Genomic DNA, 17,042 nt, shown 5'->3' on the forward strand with positions numbered 1-17,042 from the left:
AGGAGCTGCCCAGTGCTGACAAAGTGTCCTGCATGGGGTGGGACATGTTGTCCATAAGGGATGATAGCTTGGCTATTGTTTTCCTTTCTCCCACCACTTCCACCAGGGTCGAGGGATCATCCGTGGACAGAGCTGGTCTTCTTTATCAGTCTGCTGAGTCTCTTCCTGTCCCCCTGTACTCCAAAGGACCTGAGTCTCCTCAGCAGATTGAGTCTGCTCTGTCCTCTTTTGTACAGTGCATTAGTGTTTTTTAAATTAAAAAAATATATATAAGTGAGAGGAGAGGAGGGAAGTCTTTTTTGGTGTGTGTATCATTTCAACCTTTTTTGTCCCTAATAAAGACTAATTTGAAGGGTTGTGAAAAATTGGCTGGTGTTTATCTTTTCTAGTTGGTAAGGATGAAGCAAAAATATTTTTAATCATTAATAAATAACCTATAAAGCAGTCGTAATTTCAGGAAGCCTTTTAAATATCCATTTTTGCGCTCATTTCTTACAGCTTAGGCTATTAAAACCCTTCATATCAAGTGTTCTAACTTTTCCTCCTCTCTTTTATTTAATTTTTATTTTCTAAAATATTGTGACCCGAGTATCTCCCCCTGTGCTATAACACATCCTACTACTGAGGAAAAGCCCACGCCTTTTTTCATGTACTATACATTCTTGGTCACTGGCGCGCTTTTACGCACAGCGATACGATGAGCGGCTGGACGTCTCCTCGCGCTCTCCTGACCTCCCTCTGCCTCTTTCTGCTTTTGCACTGCTCAGGCGCTGCGTCGACTTTCGAGGTAACGCTGCTGCACACCAACGACAACCATGCACGGATCGAGGAGACCAGCGAGGACTCGGGGAAGTGTCTAGACGGGGGTCCGTGCTTCGCCGGGGTCGCCAGAAGGTTCACCAAAGTGTCGGAGATCCGCAAAAAGGAGAAGAACGTGCTGCTTCTGGATGCTGGGGACCAGTTTCAGGGGACTATCTGGTTCAACTACTATAAAGGTGCCGAGGCAGCATACTTCATGAATAAACTCGGCTATGACGCGATGGTAAATGCTTATAATTATGTTTTTATTGAAACCACACACCTGGGTGTTTGTTGGTGTTTTCCTATGAGAACCTGCTCTGATAATAGAATTGTGGAGTTAGTTTTTTAATAGATAAACTCACTGGAGCTTGCTGCTGATACCAATCAGTGTGCTTTTGTTTAAAGGCTTTTGGAAACCATGAGTTTGACAATGGAGTGGAGGGTCTGATAAAGCCCTTTCTCCAGAATGTGAGTTGCGCTGTGGTGAGTGCCAACATAAAACTTGACCAGACTCTAGATGCAACCTTCAGCATCCAGTACCAGCCCTACACCCTCCTAGATGTTGGCTCAGAGAAAGTGGCTGTGGTCGGCTACACCACTGCAGAAACCCCCCTCTTATCCCAGTCAGGTATTTAATTAAAGTGTGTAATGTTGCATGCAGCAAATCATGTGTAAAGTGACTTAAAGCTTTCTGGAGCTTCAATATTTAGTGTGTCTCTTCTGTTTTCCCATGCACTGCAGACATTTCACTTTCACTCTCATTGTTTTTTCCTTTGTCTGTTAGGCCCACACCTACAGTTTGAGGATGAGGTGCAGGCACTTCAGATTCAGGTCGATAAGCTGAGAACCCTGGGTTATAATAAGATCATCGCCCTGGGCCACTCTGGCTTTGACGTAGATCAAGACATTGCCAAGCGTGTGAGAGGAGTCGACGTTGTTATTGGAGGACACACCAACACTTTCCTCTACACTGGTATTTTTATCCTGTTGCATCACATTCAGGTTCAATTAGGTTTACAAAAGATCAGCTCTCTTGTATCATCATCATTTTAACAGGAAGTCTTTTTTTTTGGCATCCCACTATGCTCAGATACGTAAACTGTGCTCTGTAGATGTGAGACGTGAGTTCAAAACTGCATGAACAAAAAGCATGGTTTTACTGCCACTGTAACAGGAAGTGAGAAACGTGCACTGCAAACTTTCTCTACAGGAAAACCACCATCCACTGAAGTACCTGCAGGTCCGTACCCTTTTATGGTGAGGTCTAACGATGGGAGAGATGTGCCGGTGGTCCAGGCCTTTGCCTTTGGGAAGTACCTGGGATACTTGAAAGTTACCTTTGACGAGGCCGGGAATGTGGTGAAGGCTGTTGGGAACCCCATCCTGATGGACAGCAGCATACCTCAAGGTAAATGACAGCCTAACAGCCCCTGTTTGTCTTTACAGTTGTTGTTAGTCATGCGTTTAGTAATGTGTTTGCATGAGTGAATAAGTGTGTGTGTGTGTGTAAATCCGTCTAGCCGCAGTTGACTACTGGACCAATCAGCCTCATATTTTGCATGCACACGTATAACTGTATGCTCAAGTATCTTTTGTGGTTGTGGTGATTCACAGTTGTTTAAACACCTTTTTTATACCATCATTAACTGATGACTCCTCAGTCCTCTTAACCAGCCAGTAGGAAATCAGCTCAGCTAAAAACAGCAAGCCTAACCTAGTCTGAGTGGGCGGAAGTTCACTGCATAGATCAGCTTCTCATTGGGTGGAACGAGCCACCTGCTGAAGTACCGCCCTACCACCTCCGGTTGTCATAGTAGACAAACGTCCTTTACTAACTTTTGCAGTGTTTGATCTTGCGGGGATGTAGCCATTTTTCTGCCATGGTTCGTGTCCTGTAGGCGATATTTTTGTGGGCGTGTTACACCAAAACCTGTTTCCTAGTTTCCCTGTTTACCCAGAATGATTGTGATTGGTTGAAAGAAATAAAAAAAGCCGGGTCGTTTTTTCTCCAATCTTAAAGTGAGAGTAGGCGCAGCCAGACCTTTCTTTTCTTGAGAAAGGTCTGGTGAGTGAGACTAAGCCTAACCTAGTGTATTGAAGGCCACATGTTCGTCTTCGTCTACCCAAAGTTAGGCATGATATGAGATGACTAACACCCCGACCACACAGAAAACATTTTATCAGCTGGAGGCAGTTTTTCATAATTGTTTTTAAAGAGAATGAAGCTATTTGTTTGCTGTTTTTCCGCTGCGACACGCCTTGCATTTCTGCGCTCTAGGCATCTGGTGTTTTTGGCGAAGCGCTCTGAACTCAGGGTAGGAAGGTGATGGGGAGCAAGCATTTTTTTACTGGTTGCATTCAAATTTTTAAAGAAAAAGGCAGCGCAGTGCGCCTCGCATTTGCAAAATGCTTTCTGTGTGATCAGGGCCCAAGTCCTCTTTTTGTTATCTTTGCTGCCATTTTGACTGTAAGGGAGCCAGGAGGGACAATTCCACCGGGCCTAGCTTTAGAGGTCTTATACCGTCCACTGCACGGCGTTAAACCATACCGGGAGTGTTTCAGAAGCAGATGATTTTAACTTGCAGATTTTGATGTTTTGGTCATTTTTCTTTGATATTTATGCCTCATTAGTAAGCAAGTAGGCAGTTAATGGTTTCTATTAACTGGCTGTGTTTTAGTTATTGAAAATACATTCATCCTCATTATCATATTTACATTTCACATACAGTGCCGATAACCAGGAAACCTTGATCTGCTCTGTGGCTTTGTCATGAATATACGAGGCGTGTATTTTTATCACCTTCTGAAATGTGCTGCAGTGCGTCTACTGAAATTACAAGAGTGGGTGTACTTTGTACTAGTTTCAGTAGGAGAAATGATTCCAGCTGAAAACTGATTCCAGATTGTCCCATCCATTGGAATTATTTGTCTCTAGGTTTATTAATTCTTTTGATCGATGCTAGCAAGTTTCCTTGGTAGATGCAGCAGGCTTCTTTGGTAGATGCACATTGTTAAACAATGACGTTTCACTCGTGTAACTCATGGGAGGAAGAAACGGTCCAAAATGTGCCTTCATTTCTCAATGAAAGATGCCAGCAGTGCTGCTTGTAATCTGTAAAATGATAATTTCAAGTGAGAGTGGAAGCACCAGCTGTATACTGAAACATCTTATCAACATGGACTTAAATTCCAGGGATGCCATGTATCTGACACTCAAGGCACGCGTGCCACAGCTCCCCAACAGAGCATGTCTGTTACCGAGGGTAAATATACCGTGGTATGATATGATTTAGCCAGGCAGGCTTAGCAGGATTTTCTTTTTTTTTTTTTTTTGTTGACTAAAAAAACGGCTAAAGAGTGAAGCTTCTGCACACCTGAGTCACATCTACCCCTTTTCGACAGGCATGGGCTGGCTTGTCGTGGCGTGGGTTGGCTTGGCTTGGCTTTGACCATCAGCCATCATTACAACAGGGCTACATTCTTGAAGGTGTGTCTTAAACTCATGACGGCTTGTCTTGAGTGATGACATTTGAAAGCAGAGTGCTGATCCCCAGCTCAAGTCCCCTGTTACTTTTGCTGCATGTGTTTTTCCATCACACAGCAGGGCAGGTAAAAGAAGTTTACCTGTTGGAGGTGAGCTGTGTGCAGAGTAAGAGCCTGTTGTCTGCAGCTGTTCATCAACATCTCACTGTGGCTGTTTCTGCTTTCACTTTCCTCCCTGCCGTATTATTAGACTTGTCTTTCAAAGAAAAGACGCTAACAAAGTGCCGCTAATCCAGTAAAAACACATTTCATTTCCTATAGATTCTTTACAATATAAGTCCCTCCTTAATTTGTATAAACTTTTTTTGTGAAGCACCAAAATAAGGAAATGTTGAGGTTTCGAGAAGAAACTTCACACAACTCCTAATACGGGTGATAGCGAACATGAAACAGTAAAATAAAGCAGGTATCTAAAAACAGGCCACAGAAGACCAAACCACAGAGATTCAGTTAGAAGCTACAGAAGTACTGAGAGCTGAACACACAACCTTTTAAAAGCACCTTTCTCTCTTGCGTATGCGAGCTTTATATGGCCTTATTTCTAGCCTGTTTCTACACTGTGTTCAGACTCAGAGTTAATAAAACAGTTGCGTTGATACAGAAAACCTGTGTAAGCCTACTTTTTTCCACAAAGAAAACTGATCAGGAATCAAGTAGGGAATCTATAAATGATCATACTGATAACCAGAATCAATAATGGCACTGGGTTCACCAAAACTGTATAATTTCCCATCCCTCTATTTCACTGGATAAAAGGTTGCAACAGTTAATTAAACCAAATAGGATTTCAGCATGTTAAAAAAACTTTGTGACATTGAAGTGACTTGAATCAACATGCCTCTCTGTGTGAGCATGAATCAATAATCAGTGTACATCTTGGAATAATTTTAGTAATAGCTTTGGTGTTTACACAACTGTTGAAACAAAAGCTTGGACTACTACTCGGAAATGATTCATCTAAATGCATCTAGATTACTTCTGATTATGTTCTGTAAGAGTTTAATGGAAACATAATCCATTTTCCTTTTTCAAGGGTTCATTCAAAATCATAAACCCTTCTTTTATACAAGCTTTATGTGTTTTGTGACAGACCCAGACATCCTTGCTGACATTGAGGAGTGGAAGAAAGGTTTGGCTCAGTACTCCTCGAAGTATGTCGGACAGACCTTAGTCTACCTCAACGGGACGTTTGAAGAGTGCCGATTTCGGGAGTGTAACCTTGGAAATCTGATCTGTGATGCTGTGGTAATTATATGGATTATTATTCAGGCAACCATATTTGCTTTGCTATTATTTTTCATATTTGCTGACACTGTCACTATATTCAGAAAGTTGGTCCAGCTGGTGGGTAGACTTACAAGTCAGTCTTTAGACGCTTTGCTTAACTAAAGACTGATGTCTTTCTCCCAGATTTTGTGTTTAGATGGGCGGAGACAATTTCAGAGTTTAAAAAAACTCCCTACGTTGCAGAACCAATAGTAAATCCGCAGGGCGGTTCTTTGGTGGCTTGCTGAACTCTTGTGCTCATAAACATAATCTGACTGCGTTAAAAGTTTTAAACAAAGTCGCTGTAAGTCCTTCATTTTCACAATCTTGTGGACTGAGTTAAATCCCTCTGCATCCATTTTCAAGCTCTCTGTGTGTTTGTTTCCTTGTTGATGAGAAAAGGGGGAGCACACATTTCCGGGAGGGTGTGTCCTTTTAAAAAAATCACAAACTCTCATTTTACATCTAAACAGTACACTAAAACAGAGGTTCCCAACTTGTCCAGCCATGGGGTTGAAATTTCTCCTTAGTCATTAGTTCAAGGTGCACAGAGTTGAATAAACTCAGCGTCAAATTTTGCATTTCTTCATGTCGTTGAGCTAGTTTGCTGTCTCTGTTAAGTAGGTGTCTGTTAGTCACTCACTCTACAGCAGGAAACGGCACTACAAAATAAAAGCTCTGCGCCGGAAAGTCATTGTACTTTAACATTAAGGGCTCTAGTTTCGCAGACCACGCGAGGAGGAGGCGCAGCGCACCTGCGCTTTGCCAACTGGGTGTGGCCAGGCGGATTTTGCAAGTTTGGCACACTGTGCGCCTGGCGCAGCTACTCCTCTTTTCCACCTCCATCCCTCCTACCTGCGCAAGTCAGAAAGAGGGAGGAGAGAAGGTGTGGAGTGGGTTTTACACACATCACACCAATCAAATGAGCCCCTCTCCTCGCCCTTAAATGTGCCGCACGAAGGCGTAATGAGAGGTTACTCAATTCGCCATGGCAGAAGAGAGCAGCAGCGTCAGACGGCCAAACTTCTCCCAGGAGGAAACTGATGTTTTGGTCCGGGAGGTCCAAGCTCGCAGTGTCCGAATATACGGAAATACGAGCAGACCTCCACGGGCTGATAATGCAAAGGTAGCCTGGGAGGAGGTCATCACAATTGTAAATCAATGTTGCGTTTCTCTCGCGCTCGCGCGCTCTCTCTTTCTCTCTCACAGTCTCACTCTGTTTCTTTTCTTTTGACTTTTCTAAGATGACAGTTGCTGAATATATACTACCTATCTGATGCTGTGGCTGTTTGTGGTTGGCTGAGAGGGATGTGAACTCATTAGTTTGCAGCTGTGTTAATCAAATCAGGTTGGGTTTCCATTACGCGTGCCAAACGGTACCAATCCCCTTTGATCTGACATCAGATGTGACGGGACAGTCGATATAGAGATACATTTATGTGCTTTAGTTGCATTGAATAGTGGTTTTTTGGGTATTTATTGCATTGTTAATGTGCCTGATATTCTGGAAACCTGCCTGTGAGGTTTTGGTGACGTGTGCGCACTGTCCGCCGGTCAGCCAAACTTCGGCTTACACCGGCTGCGCTCCGCCTGCGCTGACAGTAGACCTGGTTTCAGCTGGCGAGCTTTTAGCGCACCTTCAGCGAAGCCTTTTGGCATGAAACTGTCACTGCGCCAAGCTGGATCTGTCGACACTTCCCCCTGCTGCGCCGCCACACCCATTTCAGCGCACCTCGGTCTGCCAAACTACCAAACTGAGCGTGCCTCGGGTTGCGCTGCTCGAAACTAGCACTGCGCGGGGTTCGCCACTCTGCGCTGCGCCGGGAAACTAGAGCCCAAAGTGCTCGTACTCGTACTCGTCGTCCTCCGCTTATCCGGGACCGGGTCGCAGGGGCAGCAGCCTCAGCAAAGAAGCCCAGACAGTCCTCTCCCCAGCCACTTCCGTCAGTTCTTCCGCGGGAACCCTGAGGCGTTCCCAGGCCAGCCGGGTGATGTAGTCCCTCCAGCGTGTTCTGGGGCGGCCCCGAGGTCTCCTCCCGGTTGGACATGCCTGAAACACCTCCCAAGGGAGGCGTCCGGAAGGCATCCTTACCAGATGCCCGAACCACCTCAACTGGCTCCTCTCAATGTGGAGGAGCAGCGGCTCTACTCCGAGTCCCTCCCGGATGTCTGAGCTCCTCACCCTATCCCTAAGGCTGAGCCCAGCCACCCTGCAGAAGAAACTCATTTCGGCCACTTGTACTTGCAATCTCATTCTTTCGGTCACTACCCAGAGCTCGTGACCATAGGTGAGGGTTGGAACGTAGATCAACCGGTAAATTGAGAGCTTAGCTTTCTGGCTAAGCTCCCTCTTCACCACAACGGACCGGTTAAGCGCCTGCATCACTGCTGACGCCGCCCCAATCCGCCTGTCAATCTCCCGCTCCATCCTACCCTCACTTGTGAACAAGATCCCGAGATACTTAAACTCCTCCACCTGAGGAAGGACCTCCCCCCTGACCTGGAGTGGGCAATCCACCCTTTTCCGGCTGAGGACCATGGCCTCAGACTTGGAGGTGCTGATTCTCATCCTAGCCGCTTCACACTCTGCTACGAACCGCCCCAGCGAGAGCTCCACTGTTCGATGGAGCTAGGAGGACCACGTCATCCGCAAAAAGCAGGGACGAGATCCTCCCATCACCGACACCCTCCACCACTCGGCTGCGCCTAGAAATTCTGTCCATAAAAGTTATGAACAGAACCGGTGACAAAGGGCAGCCCTTGTGGAGTCCAACCCTCACCGGGAACAGGTCCGACTTACTGCCAGCCACGCGAACCAGACTCATGCTCCGTCGGTACAGGGACTAGATGGCTATTAGCAAGGGGCCACCAACCCCATACTCCCAGAGCACCCCCCACAGGATGCCCCTGGGGACACGGTCGTAAGCCTTCTCCAAATCCACAAAACACATGTGGACTGGTTGGGCAAACTCCCATGCCCCCTCCAGCACCCTGGCGAGGGTAAAGAGCTGGTCCACGGTTCCGCGTCCGGGACGAAAACCACATTGCTCCTCCTCAATCTGAGGTTCAACTATCGACCAGACCCTCTTCTTCAGCACCCTGGAGTAGACCTTACTGGGTAGGCTGAGGAGTGTGATTCCCCTGTAGTTGGAACACACCCTCTGGTCCCCTTTCTTGAAAATGGGGACCTGCCACTCCAGAGGCACTGCCCCCGATGTCCACGCAATGTTGCAGAGGCGTGTCAGCCAGGACAGCCCTACAACATCCAGAGCCTGGGGCTCCGCCGCCTCGGAGTTCATACTACCTCAGCAACTTCTGCCCCAGAAATTGGATGACCCGCCCCCGAGACCCCCGTCTCTGTTTCCTCACTGGAATACGTGTTGGTGGGATTGAGGAGCTCCTCAAAGTATTCCTTCCACCGCCCGACAATGTCCCCATTTGACGTCAGCAGCTACCCGCCCCCACTGTAAACAGTGCCGCCAAGTTGCCGCCTTCCCCCCCTGAGGCACCGGATGGTTTGCCAGAACCTCTTTGGAGCTGATCGATAGTCTTCCTCCATGGCCTCACCGAACTCCTCCCACGCCCGAGTTTTGCCTCCACGACTGCCACTGCTGCGCTCCGTTTGGCCTGCCGGTACCCGTCAGCTGCTTCCAGAGACCCACAGACCAACCATGCCCTGTAGGCCTCCTTCTTCAGCCTGATGGCTCCCCTCACCTCTGGTGTCCACCAGCGGGTTCGGGGATTACCGCCGCGACTGGCCCCAGCGGCCTTGCAGCCACAGCTCGCAACCGCCGCCTCAACAATGGCAGAGCGGAACAAGGCCCATTCGGACTCAATGTCCCCCTCTGCCCTTGGGATGCGGTCGAAGCTCTCCCGGAGGTGGGAGTTGAAGATCATCTGGACAGGTTCTTCCGCCAGGCGTTCCCAGCAGACCCTCACTGTTCGTTTGGGCCTGCCCGGTCTGCACGGCGTCTCCCCCACCATCTGATCCAACTCACCACCGGGTGGTGATCAGTTGACAGCTCTGCTCCTCTCTTCACCCGAGTGTCCAGAACATATGGCCGCAGGTCAAATGATACAACTACAAAGTCGATCATTGACCTGCGACCTAGGCTGTCCTGGTGCCACGTGCACCAGGACAGCCCAAAGTGTGTATTCTACAAACTTGACACATTCACAAGTCACTTGCAGTCCATTCAGAATGGACCTGCAACCCATTTTTGGACCATGAGCCACCAGTTGGGAACCACTGCAATAAAATATGCTTCTGAAAACACCTGAGGTGACAAACAGGCAAAGCAGTGACAGAATCTTGAATCACACCTCATCAGAGCTGACTAGATTTACAGTTTGACCACAGTTCCCAAGCAGTGACATGATTCACAGCTTTGAAGAATGAGATAGTAGTGTGCTCGAGGACCGTCTTTATCATATGATACTCACGGAAAAAAGTAGGTGTGTTTGAGGAAAAGGATCAGCACATGGGAAGGAGAAGTGAACTTCAGGCACTCATGCGTGGAGCAGGAACTGATGCACTTCGGTTTCGACCCTAAGGTCTTTGTCAGGGTGCAAAAAGGTGGACAGGAGTCAAACAAAGATTTTATAAGCCTGGCAGGGGGTGTCACCCAGTCTTGATTAATAAGTGAGCACAGGAGGAGGAGGGACATGATTATGTTCACACACTATCTGTCTCATGTACTTCTACTAAATATAGTGACAGTTTAAGGAAATATTTATGTTTTCATAAATGTTACCAGCTATAGCTATAACCACTGAGACAAAACAGAAAAATATTCTCATTAAACCTTATTTTCCACAAACTGATCTCCAGCTTCATTGTGTCTATAACCTCAGATCATGCCCATGCAGGTTAAGCATTGAATGTGATGTCATGGAATTAAAAGAGCTCCAGGGGTTTATAGGGCACTGACAGTAAACACCACTTATCCAGTCTCAAGACACAATGACAAGGGCAATCTTCTCAACCACGGGATTGTTAAGAGGTAGAGGTAGAGTCTGACTGCTGTGTGACATGTTCTGTCCCTTTTGTGTTGCCAGATCTATCACAACATCAAGTATTCAAGTGAGCCGCAGTGGAATCACGTGGGGATATGTATGCTGAACAGTGGGACCATACGGTCAGCTATAAGCGAGCGCTACAGGAATGGTACTTATCTGAATGCTTCATTACAGAGGCCACTTTGCACTGGCTGCAGTTGTTTCTTTTTTAAAATGTACTAATATTTGCCCTTACTTTAAGGTACCATAACTATGGAGGAGATCCTCACCGTCTTACCGTTCGGAGAGACCTATGACTTGGTCCAGATAAAGGGATCGACAGTGAAAAAGGCATTTGAACATTCCGTTCACAGATATGGGAGCATGTCTGGAGAGTTTCTACAAGTCTCAGGTCAGTTTTCTGGCCTCTGTGCTCCTCCATCAACACCTGTTTCATCTCTTGGAATCATAGTAACTGGTCAGGTTTTGTATTGAAGGAATACTTTAACATGTTGGTAAATATGCGTACATGCTTTCTTGCCGAGAGTTGGATGAAAGGATCGATACCACTCTTGTGTCTTTACCAAAATATCACACTATTCCTTCAAAGGAATACTTCACCCCCAAATGATTATTTGTACACCAATTACTCACCTGGTGTTGTGTTGAATTTGTGAAGTAAACTTAGTTTTTCTTGCATGCCTCCAGTGAACGAAGAATCCAAAAACAAAGAAAATTTTTGATGAATTAAAGTGATAGGGTACCACATTCGACAACAGCAAAAAACTGAACTGAACTAAAAGTAAAACTTATCTATAGTCTCTTCAAAGCCAGACTCGGAGAACCACGGAGAAAAGTTACAGCCAATGGGATTACTTTATTTGCAAAATACAGCTCAATAGAACAAGTTGTAGATCACAAACAGTATGACAGAACAGCCAAAACAGCCCCGCTTATCCAACTTCCAAAAGCCTTTATACTATTGAGTGCGTGGGTGTCTGTTCGTTTGTGTGCGTGCGTGTGTGTGTGTGTGTGTGGACAGGTCTGGTCTTATGATCTACTTGTCCCTATAGGTTTGATTTCTCGGGAACCCTAAGTGTTTTCTGTTCTGTTAGATTTCCGAGAATTGGAACTGCGCACGAACCTCGATTTATCAAAACAACTCCTTTATCGGAGTTTCCCTAGCATTCCGAATGTCACTTAACTCAAAAACAACTTCTTATAAGGATTCTTTCCTACTGCGAAACCTAGCCTATCTGTTCCCACGGACAGGTCACTCTGACCCCAAAATGATCTACTCCATTTGATTTCCCAGAGCTTGACTATGCAAAAACTACTCAACTTACCAAAACACCTCTAAAGAGTCCTTTTTATTACCAAATCTGACATTTGATCAACTGCTTCCAAAACCTTGTGTAACTGACCTTATTTTCACCTTTGGTATAAAATGATACATTATCTGCTTCTACATGCTGAATCTGAAATTACCGTTTTGAGGAACGTCACACAATAACACAAACTGATCGAGGCATTGGTAGACCAGCAGCTCCCTGTCACGATCCAAGGTTTTTTCGTTTGTAGTCTTATCTCATGGATTTTATTTGTTGCGTTTTTTTTCCCCTTGTTTCATGTTCATTCATGTTTAAGCTGTTTCCTGTTTTATTTTGTAGATTCACCCCCTAAGTGTTAGTTCCACTCACCTGTTCTTACTCCCCCAGTTAGTGCCTTTCCCTCATTTACACAGCAACACACCTGCCCTGCATCAGCCTCATTGGTCCTTCCTTGCTCCTGAGGTTTTCCCAGTCTATCAGCTCTCTGCCTGTTATTCTGCCTCATCACTTTATTCTCCTCACCTGAGCTTCACTGCCCTTTTACCTCCAGCTGCACTTCATCCCCTCGTCAGACTAGTTTGTATTTAAGTCCTGGGCTGTGTCTGAAATCACTCACTACTCACTCTATAGTCCACTATATAGTGAGGTCACCATTTTGTAATGATGTCCGAATGTTTAGTGGGAATTATTATGCCCCATATAGTGGACTCAAAGTATCCCACAGTGCACCGTGAAAAGTAGTGTACAACCGATGGTCACTCACCGAGCAATATATCCCATCATGCATTGCGCCAAAGGAACGGATGGACGAGAGAAGAGAGAGCAGCTTGATTACAACCTGTTGTACACGTTTAACTTGTAGTGACATGTTGAAGTTAGTTTTTCTTTGCCATGTAATAAACTGTCAGTTTAATATATAGTCGTCGGTCCCTGAAGAGATAAATAATAATGTTGGTGAGCCGGGCTGCTACAAGCTCTGACTTGTGCCGTAATGGCTTAATGCCTAATGTTATACAATAAACTCACAAGTCATTACATGACTGACTGGTAAAACAAACTTCGACACAACGACGTTTTAACAGAAAATTACTGGCATCAGTAGGACAGGCTGCAATCCTGAAGAGAGGATAAGTTTTAATCTTAGTTCAGTTTGATGTTGGAAAGGGGCTGTCTGTTTGGGAAGTACTGTGGATAAATGAGACTTGGATTATACTGTACGAGTTGTTTAAGAGTTTGTACATGGATGTTTTGATATAGTTTGCTGTTGTTAAAAGCGGACCCCTATGACTTTAATTCATAGAGAATTTTCTGTTTTTTGGATTCTTTGTTCACCAGAGGCATCGATGCTTTTTTCACAAATTTAACGTCACACAGGTTGAACCATATACAAAAGGTAATTTGGAAGGTGGAGTACTCCTTTAAGCAAACATAATATTTCCTCATTTTCTCTCTGACATTTCCAGGTATTCACGTTCAGTACGACCTCTCCAAACCAGTGAACCAGCGTGCAGTGTCCATTTCGATGCGCTGCACTGAGTGCCGTGTGCCCAAGTATGAACCATTAGATCTGGAGAAGCTGTACACTGTGGCCATGCCTTCGTACATGGTGGGTGGAGGTGATGGCTTTAACATGATCAAGGATGAGTTACTGAAGCATAACACAGGTGGGCAGCAGTGTAACTCAATAACTGTGTAGGAGATAAGATGAGCATGGTGCATTTGTCAGTTAGTTTCATCATTTAATACAAGTAAAATCTATAAAAGGTGGCATTTACCAACCACTGTTTCTGATTAAAATAATTCTCTTAGAGTTGGCTGAGTGCACAAAAGCTCAGTCCAGGTCTCTGATGTCTTAAAGTCTTTCTTCCCCTACGTTTCCTTCCTGTTGGACTGCACCCTAAGTAAGCCCTGTCCTTTAATGTTTCTATATAATGGAGTAACATGTAGGGTGGTGCTCACTGGCAACTTTTGAATGTCTCTGAATGGACTCCCTTGAAGCATATTTGAAGCATGACACCAAGTTCAAACATCAGTGTATCATATATGATGTACAAGTTTTAGAGGCAGCATAAGTGCCAGATTTGAGTCTACAATGAATTCTTCCTACTTTCAGTTGCCTGTGAAACATCTGGAGAACATGTGGAAAACTCCAGCAGCATTAAATGAACCCTGCCAGCTCTGTTTAATCTCTAATCTTTAATTGTTTTGCTGCAATAAGCCGCTTCTCAGCCTCAGATTTCTCAAACTTGGCACTTGATGTCACATTCAAATGTCCATACGCAAAACAGTAGAAAAGTCAGGTTTCAAAAACAGATTAGCGAGAGCAAACAGAAGAAAGACGGGAAGCTGCATGATGCATGAAAATTTATGAAAGGCAGGATGTTGCTTTAGGAGAAGCGCCAAGCTTGAAACATGTTGCACCCAAGCAGTTTAAGCTCCAACCTATGGCTCAATTAATTATTTATTAATTTTACGTGGCTCAACAGATTGTGATGACGACTTGATGGTTGGTGGGTCAGGCGACCTACCAATTTGCTCCTGACAGAAATGTCTAAACTGTTGAACGTTTTTCCCAATTTTTTAATTTGCTTTATGAGTAAATACTTGCAAAATGACGTCACCATTAGCCTTAGCTGTATTTGGGGTTTAAATCTATTTAGCAAACATTAGCATGCTAACAAGCTAATCAAAGACAGTGGGTGTTTCTCAAAGTCAAGGAAGAATCCCTAAATGGCTGAATTTCAAGGATGCTACATCACCAAATCCCGCGTCAGGACTGTTCCAATGTCAAGAATCCTTCAAATTCTACGAGGACCGAGTCCTTCTTTCAGAGGAATTTCAAGGATGCATGTGTGTATCCTCAGCGGGTATAAAGTACCCACAATTCTTTGCGCATGATTTGCTGGAAGTGAAGACGGGGCCTTTTCAATGATTTAGATAAATGTAATTTATTTGGATTAATATCTCCAGTTTTTGTCACACAAGCATAAAAATATATGGACAGAAACCTCATAATTTACGCTTTCCAATGTGTCCACTGCCAAATAATGAGATTTTTGAAATACTGTGATTTAGATAAAACATAAAAGTTTTTAAATGAATCATCTACAGCAGTGATGGAGAGCTAAGTGCCACAAAAGTTTCATTTAGCCTTCCTGTTTGGTTTTTTAAGTATAATCCAGCGATATATTCTCCCTAGAAGTCACGTGACTCTGAAAATACTGCTTATATTTGTTCGAATTGTACAACAACATCAGAGAGTGCCAAAATCATCACAGTACCCTGAAACTCCCTCAGTCTGCTGAGGGTTAATGATGCACACCTGGGGACACTCGTTAGCTTGTGCCAATGTGTGTTCACTGAATGCTAGGAAGCTCACTCGTCCTACCAAGGAAGGATCTTGACTTTGAGAAACACCAAGTGAGCATGGTACGCACCTGCTTAACATTAGCATATCATTGTAGCATGTTAGCATTAGCTCAAAGCACTCTTGAAATTAATGCAAAGAAATAATGACTGCAGCTGTCCCATAAGCACGACTCTGCAGGGTGAAGTTTGTTCATTAGTGATCACATGCCTCATTTTAAAAGGTTCCCCTCTTGGTGAACTTATCCAAAGCAAATGCATATTTTTAAAACTGCTGTGCAGCTGTCTCCCACAGATCTTACAACACTGTAAAAACACAGAACAGGTGGTTTTAAGCATGGGCAGCAAGGAGATACAGTTTTATAGGGAAAATATAAAATACCAATCAAACACTAACCAAGCTGTCATTTTCCCGCCTCTTGCAGGTGACATGGACATTGCTGTCTTCTCCAAATACATCTCAGACATGAAGCGTGTTTACCCCACAGTGGAAGGCCGGATCACGTTCAGGAACTCGGCTGTCTTCACAGCCCACAGCCTCGGTTTGATGCTGATGGGTTTATGGCTGTCCCTGACCCTCTGATTGGCTTTGTACACTTTGAGAAACTGTGACAGACTGAAGGGCATTTTGGGCTGCCTGTGAATTCCTCTGGGACTTAGTTAACGGCCTTTCCGTCTCACTGCCTCCAAGGATAACTAGAAGACAACAGGATTGCAGGTTCAGTCTGAGAGTAGATTCAGTCAGTGATTTAAACAGCTGATTATAAGGACAAGGGGAGTTCTTTAAGAACATCTGTCACACGTGTCAAAGGATTAACTTCAGTATGAAAGTGGTAAATATGTATTGGATATTACTAACATTGTTGACTGTAACGTGAATGTATTTTTTCATGTGTATCTGAAAGAACTGAAGTGTTATGAATGTCTAAGCCCAAAGACTGCAAGGCAGTGAGATAATGAACAGATAGAAAGCTGCCTGGCGGCGATATCACGCCCTCGCTCATTTAATAGGAACACATGGAAACAAGCCAAAGTATTTATGCACCTGAATGTGCCTAGGTATTTTTTGACTTTCATTTGACACCACCTATTAAGATTTAAAAATGAGCAGCGTGATTGCTCATCAAATCTCTTTTTTGTAAAGAATTATTGCTGTTTGAGTATGTTTAAGTTAAAGAAGCAAATTTATTGTGACAGCAGATACATATGATCTGTAAATAAGAGTTTTTGTTTGTTCTCATGACCGTGCATGAGCCTCTCCCCATCTTCACTAGTCGACAGGTTAATCTATACAGAAATAACGCAGAGACCTGATAGAATCAAATATTGTTGTTTAAAATCTGTTGAATACTTTTGTTTTTCTTATAACATCTGATTGCATATTTTGTTTACTCCAAAGTCACCTTTATGAAGCACTTTTGTCAACTTGTTAGAAAAAAATGAAAGTGGAAATATATTCTGTTTTTATATGTGAAGAAATAAAGTGCATCCTGACAGTAATAAATACAAACGAGTCTCGAATTTTATGTACAGTTGTAAAAGTTTTCTCTCCATTACTCATTTAATCTTAGGCCATTTACACCTGGTATGTACATGTGTCCCGGGTGATCGGGTCATAAGTGGACTCAGAAGTGGTCTTGGGTGGTTTGTGGCAACATTTTTTTCAGTAGTGTGAACGCTATGTGTCCTGGGCCACAAGAAGGAAGAAGGGGCTGTTGATATGCTGCCTGCAGCCCT

At 44.5% G+C, this 17,042-nt stretch overlaps 1 protein-coding gene across 1 annotated transcript; it reads left to right on the top strand.

The window, feature by feature from the left end:
• Positions 1-659: 659 nt before the first annotated feature.
• LOC117266812 (snake venom 5'-nucleotidase-like) lies at positions 660-16,815 on the top strand. The gene is made up of 9 exons (XM_033642178.2): positions 660-1,042; positions 1,207-1,429; positions 1,586-1,774; positions 2,012-2,209; positions 5,435-5,589; positions 10,669-10,777; positions 10,871-11,020; positions 13,403-13,603; positions 15,731-16,815. Exons 1-9 carry the CDS (start codon positions 698-700, stop codon positions 15,886-15,888), a joined length of 1,728 nt encoding a protein of 575 aa, XP_033498069.2. The 5' UTR covers positions 660-697; the 3' UTR covers positions 15,889-16,815.
• The last annotated feature ends 227 nt before the right edge of the window (positions 16,816-17,042 follow it).

This window comes from Epinephelus lanceolatus, chromosome 15 (genome assembly GCF_041903045.1).
Source record: "Epinephelus lanceolatus isolate andai-2023 chromosome 15, ASM4190304v1, whole genome shotgun sequence".
In the NCBI taxonomy this organism is placed as follows: Eukaryota; Metazoa; Chordata; class Actinopteri; order Perciformes; family Serranidae; genus Epinephelus; species Epinephelus lanceolatus.

Excerpts from the sequence above, each read along its gene's own strand:
- LOC117266812 (XM_033642178.2), top strand. The coding sequence starts at position 698 with ATGAGCGGCTGGACGTCTCCTCGCGCTCTCCTGACCTCCCTCTGCCTC. Across the intron at positions 1,775-2,011 it reads CAACACTTTCCTCTACACTG|GAAAACCACCATCCACTGAA; the intron begins GTATTTTTATCC and ends CTTTCTCTACAG. Across the intron at positions 10,778-10,870 it reads AAGCGAGCGCTACAGGAATG|GTACCATAACTATGGAGGAG; the intron begins GTACTTATCTGA and ends CCTTACTTTAAG.